This window comes from Pseudophryne corroboree, chromosome 2, assembly GCF_028390025.1.
Source record: "Pseudophryne corroboree isolate aPseCor3 chromosome 2, aPseCor3.hap2, whole genome shotgun sequence".
In the NCBI taxonomy this organism is placed as follows: domain Eukaryota; kingdom Metazoa; phylum Chordata; class Amphibia; order Anura; family Myobatrachidae; genus Pseudophryne; species Pseudophryne corroboree.
Genome location: NC_086445.1, coordinates 174,374,726 through 174,392,787, shown reverse-complemented (window position 1 = coordinate 174,392,787; position 18,062 = coordinate 174,374,726). Strand labels below are relative to the sequence as shown.

Here is an 18,062-nt window from a genome sequence, read left to right as displayed (position 1 = left end):
GTGTGTATATACTTTTTAGAGTATTTTCCAGCCTCCTATCAGCTGGATCCTTGAGGGCGGCCGTATCAGGAGACGGTAACGCCACTTGTTTGGATAAACGTGTGAGCGCCTTGTCCACCCTAGGGGGTGTTTCCCAGCGCGCCCTAACCTCTGGCGGGAAAGGGTATAACGCCAATAACTTCTTTGAAATTAGCAGTTTTTTATCAGGGGTAACCCACGCTTCATCACACACGTCATTCAATTCCTCTGATTCAGGAAAAACTACAGGTAGTTTTTTTTTACACCCCACATAATACCTCTTTTTGTGGTACTTGCAGTATCAGAGATATGCAAAGCCTCCTTCATTGCCGTGATCATATAACGTGTGGCCCTACTGGAAAATACGTTCGTTTCTTCACCGTCGACACTAGATTCGGTGTCCGGGTCTGTGTCGACCGACTGAGGCAAAGGGCGTTTTACAGCCCCTGACGGTGTTTGAGACGCCTGTACAGGTACTAACTGGTTTGCCGGCCGTCTCATTTCGTCAACCGACTTTTGCAGCGTGCTGACATTATCACGTAATTCCATAAACAAAGCCATCCATTCCGGTGTCGACTCCCTAGGGGGTGACATCACCATTACCGGCAATTGCTCCGCCTCCACACCAACATCGTCCTCATACATGTCGACACACACGTACCGACACACAGCAGACACACAGGGAATGCTCTGATAGAAGACAGGACCCCACTAGCCCTTTGGGGAGACAGAGGGAGAGTTTGCCAGCACACACCAAAGCGCTATAATTATATAGGAACAACCTTATATAAGTGTTGTTTCCTTATAGCTGCTTAAATATATATAATAATATCGCCAAAAAATGCCCCCCCCCCTCTCTGTTTTTTACCCTGTTTCTGTAGTGCAGTGCAGGGGAGAGCCTGGGAGCCTTCCTAGCAGCGGAGCTGTGTAGGAAAATGGCGCTGTGTGCTGAGGAGATAGGCCCCGCCCCCAATTCCGGCGGGCTCTTCTCCCGGTTTTTCTGAGACCTGGCAGGGGTGAAATACATCCATATAGCCTCAGGGACTATATGTGATGTATTCTTTTTAGCCAGAAAGGTATTAACATTGCTGCCCAGAGCGCCCCCCCCCAGCGCCCTGCACCCTCAGTGACCGCTGGTGTGAAGTGTGCCTGAGCGCAATGGCGCACAGCTGCAGTGCTGTGCGCTACCTCATGAAGACTGAAAAGCCTTCAGCCGCCGGTTTCTGGACCTCTTCTTACTTCGGCATCTGCAAGGGGGTCGGCGGCGCGGCTCCGGTGACCCATCCAGGCTGTACCTGTGATCGTCCCTCTGGAGCTAGTGTCCAGTAGCCTAAGAAGCAAATCCATCCTGCACGCAGGTGAGTTCACTTCTTCTCCCCTAAGTCCCTCGTTGCAGTGAGCCTGTTGCCAGCAGGACTCACTGAAAATAAGAAAACTATCAAAACTTTTACTCTAAGCAGCTCTTTATGAGAGCCACCTAGATTGCACCCTGCTCGGACGGGCACAAAAACCTAACTGAGGCTTGGAGGAGGGTCATAGGGGGAGGAGCCAGTGCACACCACCTAGTGGTCAAACTTTTAAATTTTGTGCCCTGTCTCCTGCGGAGCCGCTATTCCCCATGGTCCTGACGGAGTCCCCAGCATCCACTAGGACGTCAGAGAAATAATTATACTTCCACTGGTGCCCTCCTGAGTTTTAAGCCAACACAATATAGATGATGCGGCGGCACTCATAGGTCTTATGAACAAGCCCAAGGCAGTAGCAGGGCAGAGAAGTAAAGAATGGTACACTCAAAAAACACACACTCACAATAGGAAAGGGTAACCTAGTGACCACGTACACAAAATAAAAAACCCACTGAAGCCAGGTGCATCAGGGTGGGTGCCCTGTGGACCTTATGGACATTGCAGAGAGTTAACTAAAAAGGTACGTCTACAATAATTTTCCTTTTCTTCTTCAGGGTCCACAGGGATTACACTGGGGATGTCCCAAAGCAGTGTCCTTTAAGGGAGGGGACTCTCCTGAACAGAGGGTAGAATCCATTGCCCAAAGGAAGCATCCTGAGAGGCAAAGGTATCAAAGGCATATAACCTGAGAAAGGTGTGGATGGAAGACCATGTGGCCACCTTGCACAATTGTTCAGTAGAGGTGCCACGGCGGACCGCCCACAAGGGACCACCAGGACGAGTAGAATGGGCAATAACCGCAGGTGGGACAGGCAGGTCAGCTTGCAAAATGGTCATGCAAAACCATCAAACCAAAGTCTGTTTATTAGCAGATGAGCCACTCTTGTGGAATCCATATAATACAGAGAGTATCAGTTTTCCTGAAGGAGCTAGTGCGATCCACATAAATACAAAGTACACAGACCACATCTAAGGAAGCTTTACCAGGAGAGAGAGAGACAGAGGTTGGAAGGCCAGAACGACAATCTCTTCATTATGATGGAACTTGGATACCACATTAGGATGGTAGCTGGCTTGGGTTCATAGGACAGCCATGACCAAATGAAAATAAAAAAAAAATAAAAAAAAGGGGGGAGCAACAAGAAGGCTTTTCCAAGTCAGACACACCACAGGCAGAGGAAATAGCAAGGATGTTAAGTCTTTTCGCAATCAGCAACTTGAGGTCAACGGAATCCAAAGGTTCAAACAGATGCATCTGGACTGTCAATGCTTTAGGGTAGATGCTGAAGGCAGTTACAGAAGTTGCCACGGTAGCCACCATCTAGTCCAGTTCAGCGTCAAACAGGTTATCTCCAGAGAAGGGTATATTCAAGCACCTTTCTGGAGTCATTGAATGCTTTCCAGGGTCATAGCTACAGTACCCTATGAGCAACCACTTTAGAGGATAGCAGTCCAGTATCCAAGGCTGTTTCACATGCAAATAAACAGACTTGAGACAGGTCTTAAATTTTTCTATCCATGTCTTCCTTGACAGAAGATGCCATAGGGATAGGTAAAACAGAGCTTCTAACTAGGCGCACTACATGAGAATCCACTGTAGGGGGAACCTCCCACTTAGCATATTCTGCAAGAGTAAGGGGATAAAGAGACTAATCTTTTTTTGGGAGCTGGAACAGTTTGCCAGGAATAACCCATGCTTCATGTGGGTTATTCCACACTAACATGAAGAAGTTTGAGTTTCCGCTGGAAGCAATAGACTGCCATAGTGTTGTGTTCCAGACATCTGGAATATCAGCATAGCCAAGATGCTCAGTTTTTGTTTTTCTATTGTAATACACTACAAATGGGAGAATTGTACAGTAGCTTGAGAACTGGTCCAATGATAGCCAGATGACTGGCAGTTCTTCTTGCGAGTAGTGTTGCTCCCAGTCTGCTGTGGCTCTCCCTCCCAGCACCCATTCTCCAAGTTGCTGTTCCTTCCGGCACCCAGCACACATTCTCCCAGTCTGATACTAATCTGTAATTAAACACTTCACTTTTTCAAATGCGACACAAATGGTCCAGGGACAGGTTGGGTTTGGGTGGGCTTAACTTAGTGACAAATGGCCTTTCACTATTTAAAGCCCACCCAAGCCTATCCTGTCCCTGAACCACTTGAGTGGTCCAGCTAAATGTAAAACGAGAGCCTAGTAAACACAATTGAAGTGTTTTTCCACATATAGAGTATATTTCCACTTCAGTTCATGCGCCTTCACAGAATTGGGAGCAGGCGCTATCTGTAGAATTTCATCCCCAAACACACCTGAAGAGGAACATATTCCTCTAAAGTAGTGAACTAGAAAAAAAATATATATTGTTTGTTGATTTTTAAATACTATTTCCATGAATCACTCAAAAATGAAAGCTCTTACAGCATGGTTCCAAAATAAAAACTTTGGGGATTTATTAACCACCATATGAACCATGAGATTTTTTCAAAAATGTTAAATATTGTCTGGTTGGGAAAATCAAAAAATCTTTTGAATGTTTTTATGGGAACATACTGCTTTATGTATCCTATGAAAGCTCTTTAAAAGAGGTTTAAAATGAAACCTTGCCCAACTCTCTCAATTAGGTGAGCTGCAAGTGCAAAAAAAACAAAAAACTAGATATAAAACACAAAACCATCAATAGTAGCACATTTTTCATGAAAAAATTCCTGCTTTAAAAAGGCTTTTAACTTCAAAACCGTTGTGAACATAGCCTAATTTTTGGGGGGTTTCTTTACAACCATGGAAGCATTTATTATACCAAATTTTATCACAACCTGAAACTAAGTCTGAAACATGTGTTGAGCTGGCATGGAATAACAGCAACTCAAACTGAATTCCCTTATTCAGGTAGGTAAGCCGATCTGACTGAGGGAATTCAGCTTTAACCACCCTTTGGCATTGTGAGGTTCAGCGCTATTAGGGCGGAATCTCAATATTTAGGTAGCTGAAATTATGTTTTTAAATGGGGTTATGAATCTGATGTCCATTTCTCTATAAATTGATTCGTTTTTATGATGCAGGAGTCGGCTCTGTCAATTAACAGACCAGATTTAGGGAAACTATTGTCAGCTCACAAAAGGTAATGTTGGCATTCTAATGTTAATTCAGGCATACGAGATCCCGTGGTAAATGTGTCCGGGGTTTCCAGCAGAGTTAACCTGGTCCAGGACACTCAAATAAATTAATACCTGTTAGATTCATTAGAATACATGAACTGTGTGTCCTGGGTAAGAGATCCATTTGACATATGTCATTTATCTCTGTATATTCTTGGAAAGACTCTTCACATTTAGGATGAGCCAGGAGCTGGCAATAAAACAGCTGACTGCCATAATACTCACCAAAAAGGTATACTTAGCATGTCAATGCTAATTCAGGTCTAGGAAGGCCTGGAGGTAATGTCAGGTCTTTACATCAAAGGTAACTGAATTCAGAGGAAAATGCAAATTACCTGACAGGACAGTCTTGTCTGTGTTGGCATCTCAAGGGAAGCATCCCACAGGGGGGTCATCTGACCACATGTGTATTGAGACATCCACATAATGGACTACAGTACATCAGGTTAGGAGATCATCATATGGGATATGGAATACAATTATTATTACCATACTCCCCACCTGTATATGTTTCCCCATAGAGAGACCTAGTATATTACAGAGGTGGACTGCTTTTTTCATATTTTTGAGACTCAACTTCCAAGATATAAAACCTCTCCACTATCCCATGTCACAAACACAGGATATTTCTATTCATATTGTTTCTAAAATAGCACAGGGTTGAATGGACTGTCACTCAGGAACTTTTGCTGACATCCTGCTGATGTTTGGGCAAAATTTGGAACAGAGTGAGAGAAAGCATCCATCTAGGTATTATGCATAGACAGTGCATGCCAAGCAGGATACAACTGCTGTGGGAACCCAATTGTAGGAGGTTGAGTGTGAGCTGACAAGCGGTCCACCAACTGTCATAACTTGAGAAAAGAAAGCCATCCAAGGTGGTTCTTCTACTGGGACTGGTGGAGAGAACTGTGGTGTAGAACAATTTACACACAGACTGCCCTGTACAGGATCCTGAGGGGATAAGTCTGCTAAATATGCTTTACATGTAACCAGCACAGAAGCCCTCTTTATTACCTTTGCCTTTGGAGAACATGGTAATAACAGTACAATAGGCCCACAGTGAATGTATAGCCAAAAATACAATGTGGCACCCTTCACAAATACAGATAAATGCAAGGTGCTATAAACCCCTAGACTAAAAATAAATCATAAAATGAAAATAAGAAGGTGCATCTGTATCCTGCCAACACCAAACAAACTGGCTGGGGGCACAGTGTAGGGGATGAGGGACCAGTGCATCTTGGGAGCTAAAGCTTTTAACTGTCTGGTGCCCAGATCAACTACAACCACCTACACACCAGCGTAGTCCCTGTGGACCCCTATGGACCCTGAAGAAATACTTTATATGTAAAAAAAAAAACTAGTGAATACCATATAAAGCAATGCCTCTAACACACTGAAGTACTTTACTAATCCACTACTACCACAAATCTTCTATAACATATTGGTAAAAAAAAAAAAAAAAAAAAGGTATTCCTCAATGGCAAACATCTTATATTCAGGATTGTTACGATTAGCATTCCACCCCATTCTTTCATATAAGGCACTTTAAGCCATATGTATTACTATTATTTATAACTTGCTTAAAAGTATTTACTTATCGTAGGTCTTCAGTAAGGTGAGTTTTAGTAAATGATGGAGTAATAAACAGGCTTTAACAAGAGAAATGGTCATAACCGAGCTTACTTTTACCATCAGGTGTCTGTGGAGTGTTAAAAACATTTGAATTTTCAATTATGTGAGAGGGGTCCATGTTTTCCACCATCATGAACTGGTTCCAGAAATCTCCTGGCAGCAACATTAATCGTTCCACAACCTAATTTACATATGCAAGAAAATAAGTTATGTCAGACTTTACCATGGTTAACTCTTTCTTCAAGGTCCATAGTGACCCACAGTACTTACATTGGGGTATAGGTAGGAGTCGTCGACCGGGCACCACAGTGTTAAGCTTTTAACTCCCAGGAAGCAACGGTCCCCCTCCTCATACTCCACCCCCAGCCTAGAGAAGCCATTTTTTTATTTTTTTTTTAACAAGCCCAAGACAGAAGCAGGGTTTGAGGACAGAAGGAAGACCTTAACATAAAAGATACACTCCCACACAACAAAGGAGAGAAGGATCAAATAGGGAAAGAATATTGAATAAAGAAGCTTGTACTTTCAGGGATTCTAGGCAAAGACCAAGGTCTAACCCTGCTTGCAGAAATGCCAGTACCCTAAAAAAGGTACGAGGGTCATAGTGCCTAGGCACACACACCACTGAAAAAATAAGAATTTACTTACCGATAATTCTATTTCTCGGAGTCCGTAGTGGATGCTGGGGTTCCTGAAAGGACCATGGGGAATAGCGGCTCCGCAGGAGACAGGGCACAAAAGTAAAGCTTTCCGATCAGGTGGTGTGCACTGGCTCCTCCCCCTATGACCCTCCTCCAAGCCAGTTAGGTACTGTGCCCGGACGAGCGTACACAATAAGGGAGGAATTTTGAATCCCGGGTAAGACTCATACCAGCCACACCAATCACACCGTACAACTTGTGATCTAAACCCAGTTAACAGTATGATAACAGCGGAGCCTCTGAAAGATGGCTCACAATAATAATAACCCGATTTTTGTAACTATGTACAAGTATTGCAGATAATCCGCACTTGGGATGGGCGCCCAGCATCCACTACGGACTCCGAGAAATAGAATTATCGGTAAGTAAATTCTTATTTTCTCTATCGTCCTAGTGGATGCTGGGGTTCCTGAAAGGACCATGGGGATTATACCAAAGCTCCCAAACGGGCGGGAGAGTGCGGATGACTCTGCAGCACCGAATGAGAGAACTCCAGGTCCTCCTTAGCCAGGGTATCAAATTTGTAGAATTTAGCAAACGTGTTTGCCCCTGACCAAGTAGCTGCTCGGCAAAGTTGTAATGCCGAGACCCCTCGGGCAGCCGCCCAAGATGAGCCCACCTTCCTTGTGGAATGGGCATTTACATATTTTGGCTGTGGCAGGCCTGCCACAGAATGTGCAAGCTGAATTGTATTACACATCCAACTAGCAATAGTCTGCTTAGAAGCAAGAGCACCCAGTTTGTTGGGTGCATACAGGATAACAGCAAGTCAGTTTTCCTGACTCCAGCCGTCCTGGAACATATTTTCAGGGCCCTGACAACATCTAGCAACTTGGAGTCCTCCAAGTCCCTAGTAGGTGCAAGGCACCACAATAAGCTGGTTCAGGTGAAGCACTGACACCACCTTAGGGAGAGAACTGGGGACGAGTCCGCAGCTCTGCCCTGTCCGAATGGACAAACAGATATGGGCTTTTTTGAGAAAAAACCACCAATTTGACACTCGCCTGGTCCAGGCCAGGGCCAAGAGCATGGTCACTTTTCATGTGAGATGCTTCAAATCCACAGATTTGACTGGTTTTAAACCAATGTGATTTGAGGAATCCCAGAACTACGTTGAGATCCCACAGTGCCACTGGAGGCACAAAAGGGGGTTGTATATGCAATACTCCCTTGACAAACTTCTGGACTTCAGGAACTGAAGCCAATTCTTTCTGGAAGAAAATCGACAGGGCCGAAATTTGAACCTTAATGGACCCCAATTTGAGGCCCATAGACACTCCTGTTTGCAGGAAATGCAGGAAACGACCGAGTTGAAATTTCTTTGTGGGGCCTTCCTGGCCTCACACCACGCAACATATTTTCGCCACATGTGGTGATAATGTTGTGCGGTCACCTCCTTTCTGGCTTTGACCAGGGTAGGAATGACCTCTTCCGGAATGCCTTTTTCCCTTAGGATCCGGCTTTCCACCGCCATGCCGACAAACGCAGCTGCGGTAAGTCTTGGAACAGACATGGTACTTGCTGAAGCAAGTCCCTTCTTAGCGGCAGAGGCCATAAGACCTCTGTAAGCATCTCTTGAAGTTCCGGGTACCAAGTCCTTCTTGGCCAATCCGGAGCCATGAGTATAGTTCTTACTCCTCTACGTCTTATAATTCTCAGCACCTTAGGTATGAGAAGCAGAGGAGGGAACACATACACCGACTGGTACACCCACGGTGTTACCAGAACGTCCACAGCTATTGCCTGAGGGTCTCTTGACCTGGCGCAATACCTGTCCCGTTTTTTTTGTTCAGACGGGACGCCATCATGTCCACCTTTGGTATTTCCCAACGGTTTACAATCATGTGGAAAAAACTTCCCGATGAAGTTTCCACTCTCCCGGGTGGAGGTCGTGCCTGCTGAGGAAGTCTGCTTCCCAGTTTCCATTCCCGGGATGAAACACTGCTGACAGTGCTATCACATGATTTTCCGCCCAGCGAAAAGTCCTTGCAGTTTTTGCCATTGCCCTCCTGCTTCTTGTGTCGCCCTGTCTGTTTACGTGGGCGACTGCCGTGATGTTTTTCCCACTGGATCAATACCGGCTGACCTTGAAGCAGAGGTCTTGCTAAGCTTAGAGCATTATAAATTTACCCTTAGCTCCAGTATATTTATGTGGAGAAAAGTCTCCAGACTTGATCACACTCCCTGGAAATTTTTTTTCCTTGTGTGACTGCTCCCCAGCCTCTCGGGCTGGGCTCCGTGGTCACCAGCATCCAATCCTGAATGCCGAATCTGCGGCCCTCTAGAAGATGAGCACTCTATAACCACCACAGGAGAGACACCCTTGTCCTTGGATATAGGGTTATCCGCTGATGCATCTGAAGATGCGATCCGGACCATTTGTCCAGCAGATCCCACTGAAAAGTTCTTGCGTGAAATCTGCCGAATGGAATTGCTTCGTAGGAAGCCACCATTTTTACCAGGACCCTTGTGCAATGATGCACTGTTTTTAGGAGGTTCCTGATTAGCTCGGATAACTCCCTGGCTTTCTCTTCCGGGAGAAACACCTTTTTCTGGACTGTGTCCAGAATCATCCCTAGGCACAGCAGACGTGTCGTCGGGATCAGCTGCGATTTTGGAATATTTAGAATCCACCCGTGCTGTTGTAGCAGTATCCGAGATAGTGCTACTCCGACCTCCAACTGTTCCCTGGACTATGCCCTTATCAGGAGATCGTCCAAGTAAGGGATAATTAAGACGCCTTTTCTTCGAAGAAGAATCATCATTTCGGCCATTACCTTGGTAAAGACCCGGGGTGCCGTGGACAATCCAAACGGCAGCGTCTGAAACTGATAGTGACAGTTCTGCACCACGAACCTGAGGTACCCTTAGTGAGAAGGGCAAATTTGGGACATAGAGGTAAGCATCCCTGATGTCCCGGGACACTATATAGTCCCCTTCTTCCTGGTTCGTTATCACTGCTCTGAGTGACTCCATCTTGATTTGAACCTTTGTAAGTGTTCAAAAATTTTTTTAGAATAAGTCTCACCTAGCCTTCTGGCTTCAGTACCACAATATAGTGTGGAATAATACCCCTTTTCTTGTAGTAGGAGGGGTAATTTAATTATCACCTGCTGGGAATACAGCTTGTGAATTTTTTCCCATACTGCCTCCTTGTCGGAGGGAGACCTTGGTAAAGCAGACTTCAGGAGCCTGCGAAGGGGAAACGTCTCGACATTCCAATCTGTACCCCTGGGATACTACTTGTAGGATCCAGGGGTCCTGTACGGTCTCAGCGCCATGCTGAGAACTTGTCAGAAGCGGTGGAACGCTTCTGTTCCTGGGAATGGGCTGCCTGCTGCAGTCTTCTTCCCTTTCCTCTATCCCTGGGCAGATATGATCTTATAGGGACGAAAGGACTGAGGCTGAAAAGACGGTGTCTTTTTCTGCAGAGATGTGACTTAGGGTAAAAACGGCGGATTTTCCAGCAGTTGCCGTGGCCACCAGGTCCGATGGACCGACCCCAAATAACTCCTCTTCCTTTATACGGCAATACACCTTTGTGCCGTTTGGAATCTGCATCACCTGACCACTGTCGTGTCCATAACATCTTCTGGCAGATATGGACATCGCATTTACTCTTGATGCCAGAGTGCAAATATCCCTCTGTGCATCTCGCATATATAGAAATGCATCCTTTAAATGCTCTATAGTCAATAAAATACTGTCCCTGTCAAGGGTATCAATATTTTTAGTCAGGGAATCCGACCAAGCCACCCCAGCTCTGCACATCCAGGCTGAGGCGATCGCTGGTCGCAGTATAACACCAGTATGTGTGTATATACTTTTTATGATATTTTCCAGCCTCCTGTCAGCTGGTCCTTGAGGACGGCCCTATCTATAGACGGTACCGCCACTTGTTTTGATAAGCGTGTGAGCGCCTTATCCACCCTAAGGGGTGTTTCCCAACGCGCCCTAACTTCTGGCGGGAAAGGGTATACCGCCCATAATTTTCTATCGGGGGGAACCCACGCATCATCACACACTTTATTTAATTTATCTGATTCAGGAAAAACTACGGTAGTTTTTTCACATCCCACATAATACCCTCTTTTGTGGTACTTGTAGTATCAGAAATATGTAACACCTCCTTCATTGCCTTTAACGTGTGGCCCTAATAAGGAATACGTTTGTTTATTCACCGTCGACACTGGATTCAGTGTCCCTGTCTGTGTCGACCGACTAATCGGCCGTCTCATGTCGTCAACCGACCTTGCAGCGTGTTGACATTATCACGTAATTCCCTAAATAAGCCATCCATTCCGGTGTCGACTCCCTAGAGAGTGACATCACCATTACAGGCAATTGCTCCGCCTCCTCACCAACATCGTCCTCATACATGTCGACACACACGTACCGACACACAGCACACACACAGGGAATGCTCTGATAGAGGACAGGACCCACTAGCCCTTTGGAGAGACAGAGGGAGAGTTTACCAGCACACACCAAAAACGCTATAATTATATAGGGACAACCTTATATAAGTGTTTTCCCTTATAGCATCTTTTTTATATATTTCTAACGCCAAATTAGTGCCCCCCCTCTCTGTTTTAACCCTGTTTCTGTAGTGCAGTGCAGGGGAGAGCCTGGGAGCCTTCCCTCCAGCCTTTCTGTGAGGGAAAATGGCGCTGTGTGCTGAGGAGATAGGCCCCGCCCCTTTTTCGGCGGCCTCGTCTCCCGCTCTTAACGGATTCTGGCAGGGGTTAAATATCTCCATATAGCCTCCGGAGGCTATATGTGAGGTATTTTTAGCCAAAATAGGTATTCATTTGCCTCCCAGGGCGCCCCCCTCCCAGCGCCCTGCACCCTCAGTGACTGCCGTGTGAAGTGTGCTGAGAGGAAAATGGCGCACAGCTGCAGTGCTGTGCGCTACCTTTAGAAGACTGAGGAGTCTTCTGCCGCCGATTCTGGACCTCTTCTTACTTCAGCATCTGCAAGGGGGCCGGCGGCAAGGCTCCGGTGACCATCCAGGCTGTACCTGTGATCGTCCCTCTGGAGCTGATGTCCAGTAGCCAAGAAGCCAATCCATCCTGCACGCAGGTGAGTTCACTTCTTCTCCCCTAAGTCCCTCGTTGCAGTGATCCTGTTGCCAGCAGGACTCACTGTAAAATAAAAAACCTAAGCTAAACTTTTCTAAGCAGCTCTTTAGGAGAGCCACCTAGATTGCACCCTTCTCGGCCGGGCACAAAAAACTAACTGGCTTGGAGGAGGGTCATAGGGGGAGGAGCCAGTGCACACCACCTGATCGGAAAGCTTTACTTTTGTGCCCTGTCTCCTGCGGAGCCGCTATTCCCCATGGTTCTTTCAGGAACCCCAGCATCCACTAGGACGATAGAGAAATAAGATTTTACTCATCGGTAAATCTATTTCTCGTAGTCTGTAGTGGATGCTGGGTACTCCGTAAGGACCATGGGGAATCGACGGGCTCCGCAGGAGACTGGGCACTTCTTTAAAGAAAAGATTAGGTACTACATCTGGTGTGCACTGGCTCCTCCCTCTATGCCCCTCCTCCAGACCTCCGTTAGGGAAACTGTGCCCGGAAGAGCTGACATTACAAGGAAAGAATTTGGAATCCAGGGTAAGACTCATACCAGCCACACCGTACAACTCGTGATAACTATACCCAGTTAACAGTATGAACAACAACTGAGCCTCATTAAACTGATGGCTCAGAACAAAAAACCCTATAGTTAAGCAATAACTATATACAAGTATTGCAGAATTCCGCACTTGGGACGGGCTCCCAGAATCCACTACGGACTACGAGAAATAGATTTACCGGTGAGTAAATTCTTATTTTCTCTGACGTCCTAGTGGATGCTGGGTACTCCGTAAGGACCATGGGGATTATACCAAAGCTCCCAAACGGGCGGGAGAGTGCGGATGACTCTGCAGCACCGAATGAGCAAACTCAAGGTCCTCCTCAGCCAGGGTATCAAACTTGTAGAATTTTGCAAACGTGTTTGATCCCGATCAGGTAGCAGCTCGGCAAAGTTGTAAAGCCGAGACCCCCCGGGCAGCCGCCCAAGAAGAGCCCACCTTCCTCGTGGAATGGGCTTTGACTGATTTAGGATGCGGCAGTCCAGCCACAGAATGTGCAAGTTGAATCGTGCTACAGATCCAGCGAGCAATAGTCTGCTTAGAAGCAGGAGCACCCAGCTTGTTAGGTGCATGCAGGATAAACAGCGAGTCAGTTTTTCTGACTCTAGCCGTCCTGGAAACAGATTTTCAGGGCCCGGACTACATCCAGCAACTTGGAAGCCTCCAAGTCCCGAGTAGCCGCAGGCACCACAATAAGTGGTTCAAATGAAACGCTGATACCACCTTAGGGAGAAATTGGGGACGAGTCCTCAATTCTGCCCTGTCCATATGGAAGATCAGATAAGGGCTTTTACATGACAAAGCCGCCAATTCTGACACACGCCTAGCCGAAGCCAAGGCCAAAAGCATGACCACTTTCCACGTGAGATATTTCAACTCCACGGTCTGAAGTGGCTCAAACCAACGTGATTTTAGGAAATCCAACACAACGTTGAGATCCCAAGGTGCCACTGGGGGCACAAAAGGGGGCTGAATGTGCAGCACTCCCTTAACAAACGTCTGAACTTCAGGCAGTGAAGCCAGTTCTTTTTGAAAGAAAATCGACAGGGCTGAAATCTGGACTTTAATGGAGCCCAATTTTAGGCCCATAGTCACTCCTGACTGTAGGAAGTGCAGGAATCGACCCAGCTGAAATTCTTCTGTTGGGGCCTTCATAGCCTCACACCAAGCAACATATTTTCGCCATATGCGGTGATAATGTTTTGCGGTCACATCCTTCCTAGCTTTTATCAGCGTAGGAATGACTTCATCTGGAATGCCCTTTTCCATCAGGATCCGGCGTTCAACCGTCATGCCGTCAAACGCAGCAGCGGTAAGTCTTGGAACAGACAGGGCCCCTGCTGTAGCAGGTCCTGTCGGAGCGGCAGAGGCCAAGGGTCCTCTGAGATCATTTCTTGTAGTTCCGGGTACCAAGGCAGAGGAGGGAACACATACACTGACTGGTACACCCACGGCGTTACCAGGGCGTCCACCGCTATTGCCTGAGGGTCCCTTGACCTGGCGCAATATCTGTCTAGTTTTTTGTTTAGACGGGACGCCATCATGTCCACCTTTGGTTCTTCCCAACGGTTTACTATCAGGTGGAAGACTTCTGGGTGATGTCCCCACTCTCCCGGGTGGAGGTCGTGCCTGCTGAGGAAGTCTGCTTCCCAGTTTTCCACTCCCAGAATGAACACTGCTGATCGTGCTATCACGTGATTTTCCGCCCATCGGAGAATCCTTGTGGCTTCTGCCATCGCCATCCTGCTTCTTGTGCCGCCCTGTCGGTTTACATGGGCGACCGCCGTGATGTTGTCTGACTGAATCGGCACCGGCTGGTTTTGAAGCAGGGGTTTTGCCTGACTTAGGGCATTGTAAATGACCCTTGGTTCCAGAATATTTATGTGTAAGGAAGCCTCCTGACTCGACCATTGTCCTTGGAAGTTTCTTCCCTGAGTGACTGCCCCCCAACCTCGGAGGCTTGCATCCGTGGTCACCAGGACCCAGTCCTGTATGCCGAATCTGCAGCCCTCGAGAAGATGAGCACTCTGCAGCCACCACAGCAGAGACACCCTGGCCCTCGGGGACAGGGTGATCAGCCGATGCATCTGAAGATGCGATCCGGACCACTTGTCTAACAGATCCCACTGAAAGATCCTTGCATGGAACCTGCCGAATGGAATTGCCTCGTAAGAAGCTACCATCTTTCCCAGGACTCGCGTGCAGTGATGCACCGAGACCTGTTTTGGTTTCAGGAGGTCTCTGACCAGAGATGACAACTCCTTGGCCTTCTCCTCCGGGAGAAACACCTTCTGTTCTGTGTCCAGAATCATACCCAGGAACAGCAGACGCGTCGTAGGAAACAGCTGCGACTTTGGGATATTCAGAATCCAGCCGTGCTGTTGTAGCACTTCCTGAGATAGTGCTACTCCGACCAACAACTGCTCCATGGACCTCGCCTTTATAAGGAGATCGTCCAAGTACGGGATAATTATAACACCCTTCTTTCGAAGGAGTGCCATTACTTTGGTAAATACCCTCGGTGCCGTGGACAGACCAAACGGCAACGTCTGGAATTGGTAATGGCAGTCCTGTACCACAAAACGGAGGTACACCTGGTGAGGTGGGTAAATGGGGACATGTAGGTAAGCATCCTTGATGTCCAGTGATACCATGTAATCCCCCTCTTCCAGGCTTGCAATAACCGCCCTGAGCGATTCCATTTTAAACTTGAACTGCCTTATATAAGTGTTCAAGGATTTCAAATTTAGAATGGGTCTCACCGAACAGTCTGGTTTCGCTACCACAAACATTGTGGAATAGTAACCCCGTCCCTATTGAAGGAGGGGAACTTTGATTATCACCTGCTGGAGGTACAGCTTGTGAATTGCCGCCAGTACTACCTCCATGTCCTGGGGAGTAGCTGGCAAGGCTGATTTGAGGTAACGGCGAGGGGGAGACGTCTCGAACTCCAGCTTGTATCCCTGAGATACCACTTGTAAAACCCAGTGATCCACCTGTGAGCGAACCCACTGGTCGCTTAAGTTCAGGAGACGGGCCCCCACCGCACCTGGCTCCACATATGGAGCCCCAGCGTCATGCGGTGGACTTAGTGGAAGCAGGGGAGGATTTTTGTTCTTGGGAACTGGCTGTATGGTGCAGCTTTTTCCCTCTACCCCTGCCTCTGGGCAGAAAGGACGCGCCTCTAACCCGCTTGCCTTTCTGAGGCCGAAAGGACTGTACTTGATAATACGGTGCTTTTTATGCTGTGAGGGAACCTGAAGTAAAAAAGTCGACTTCCCAGCTGTTGCTGTGGATACGAGGTCCGAAAGACCGTCCCCAAACAATTCCTCACCCTTATAAGGCAAAATTTCCATGTGCCTTTTAGAATCAGCATCACCTGTCCACTGCCGAGTCCATAATACTCTCCGGGCAGAAATGGACATTGCATTAATTTTAGATGCCAGCCGGCAAATGTCCCTCTGTGCATCTCTCTCATATAAAACTACGTCTTTAATATGCTCTATGGTTAGCAATATAGTGTCCCTGTCAAGGGAATCAATGTTATCAGACAGGGAATCAGACCACGCTGCTGCAGCACTACACATCCATGCTGAAGCAATAGCAGGTCTCAGTATAGTACCCGAGTGTGTATACACAGACTTCAGGATAGCCTCCTGCTTTCTATCTGCAGGCTCCTTTAAGGCGGCCGTATCCTGAGAAGGCAGTGCCACCTTTTTTGATAAGCGTGGGAGCGCCTTGTCCACCTTAGGGGATGTCTCCCAGCGTAACCTATCCGTTGGCGGGAAAGGGTACGCCATTAGTAACCGCTTAGAAATTACTAGTTTCTTATCTGGGGAACCCCACGCTTCTTCACACAATTCATTTAACTCATCAGATGGGGGAAAAGTCACTGGCTGCTTTTTCTCCCCAAACATAATACCCTTTTTTGTGGTAACCGGGTTAATGTCAGAAATGTGCAATACATTTTTCATTGCAGTAATCATGCATCGGATGGCCTTTGTAGACTGTACATTTGTCTCATCCTCATCCACACTGGAGTCAGACTCCGTGTCGACATCTGTGTCTACCATCTGAGCTAGCGGGCGTTTTTGAGCCCCTGATGGCCTCTGAGATGCCTGGGCAGGCGCGGGCTGAGATCCCGGTTGTCCCAAGGCTGCTGCGTCATCGAACCTTTTATGTAAGGCGTAGACACTGTCTGTTAAGACCTTCCACATATCCATCCAATCCAGTGTCGGCCCCGTCGGGGGCGACACCACACTTATCTGCCCACCAGATAGTACCCAATCTTTCTTTTAGAGTGCCCAGTCTCCTGCGGAGCACGTCTATTCCCCATGGTCCTTACGGAGTTCCCAGCATCCACAAGGACGTCAGAGAAAAAGGAGACGTGCGTGATCTACCCACCATAACCCTGTATATCCTTATCCATTAGGAATTTGTGTAGCCCATTCTTAAGAGATCACAATTACTACTCTCAGGCAGGGAATTCCAAATACGTATTGTCCTTACTGTGAAGAAACCTTTACGTCTGTGTGCGAAATCTCCTCTCCTGTAACCTAAGCGGATGTCCACGTGTCCTCTTGTGTTGATCTTACCAAAAACAAATCCTCGACAAGCTGTGTATTGTCCCCTTATATATTTGTAAATGTTAATCATGTCCCCTCTGAATCTTTTCCAGTGTAAACATGCCTAGATTAGCAAGCCTTTCTTCATTCTAGCGTCTCCATCTCCTTAATCAATTTGGTTGCCAGTCTCTGAACCTTTTCTAGTTCCAGGACTCCTTTTTGTAGTATGGTGCCCAAAATTGTGTACAGTATTCGAGATGTGGCCTCACAAGTGATTTATATAATGGGAGTATAACGCACTCATCTCTTGCATCAAATCCCCGCTTTATGTATGCTAATATCTTGTTTGCCTTATTTGCTGCAATCCTACTTTGGGTACTACTGCTGCGTTTGCTATGTGAACAACAATCTTTTTCCAGTACAGAATCCTAGTTTTTCTCCCATTTAGCATGTAGGTAGTATTTTTGTTCTTGCTACCAAAGTGCATTACCTTACACTTTTCTAAACTGAACTTCATTCTCCATTTTGCAGCCCATGCTTCTAGTTTAAATAAGTCATTCTGTAGAGACGCAGCACCCCCCTCCGAATTTATAACCTTACAGTTTGGTACTGTCTGCAAAAATTGCCACCATGCTCTCTAAACCTACTTCTAGATCATTTATGAAAATGTTGAATAGTGGTCAAAGGGGGTAATTCAGATCTGTGCTGTGCGTTTTTTGCACAGCAGGCGATCAGGTCATAACAGCGCATGCACCGCAATGCACACGCGTGTCAGACAACGGGGATCGCCGGTCAGCGATGGGATAGTGCGAAAATTCAGTTTGCAAGGTGATTGACAGGAGGTAACCGACTGTTTACTGGGAGTGTTCTAGAAAATGCAGGCGTGCCCAAGCGTTTTAAGGGAGGGTGTTTGACGTCAGCTCTGGTCCCGATCAGCCCGATT

The 18,062-nt window shown here is 47.0% G+C and overlaps 1 protein-coding gene across 2 annotated transcripts in view; it reads right to left on the bottom strand.

Moving 5' to 3' along the window:
- The window catches only part of RACGAP1 (Rac GTPase activating protein 1), a 121,746-nt gene that overhangs the window by 11,266 nt on the left and 92,418 nt on the right, over positions 1-18,062 (bottom strand). For both annotated transcript variants that reach the window (XM_063952032.1, XM_063952034.1), the window contains exon 15: positions 6,262-6,391. In XM_063952032.1, the coding sequence (XP_063808102.1) occupies positions 6,262-6,391 (130 nt within the window). The remainder of the gene's footprint in view (positions 1-6,261; positions 6,392-18,062) is intronic.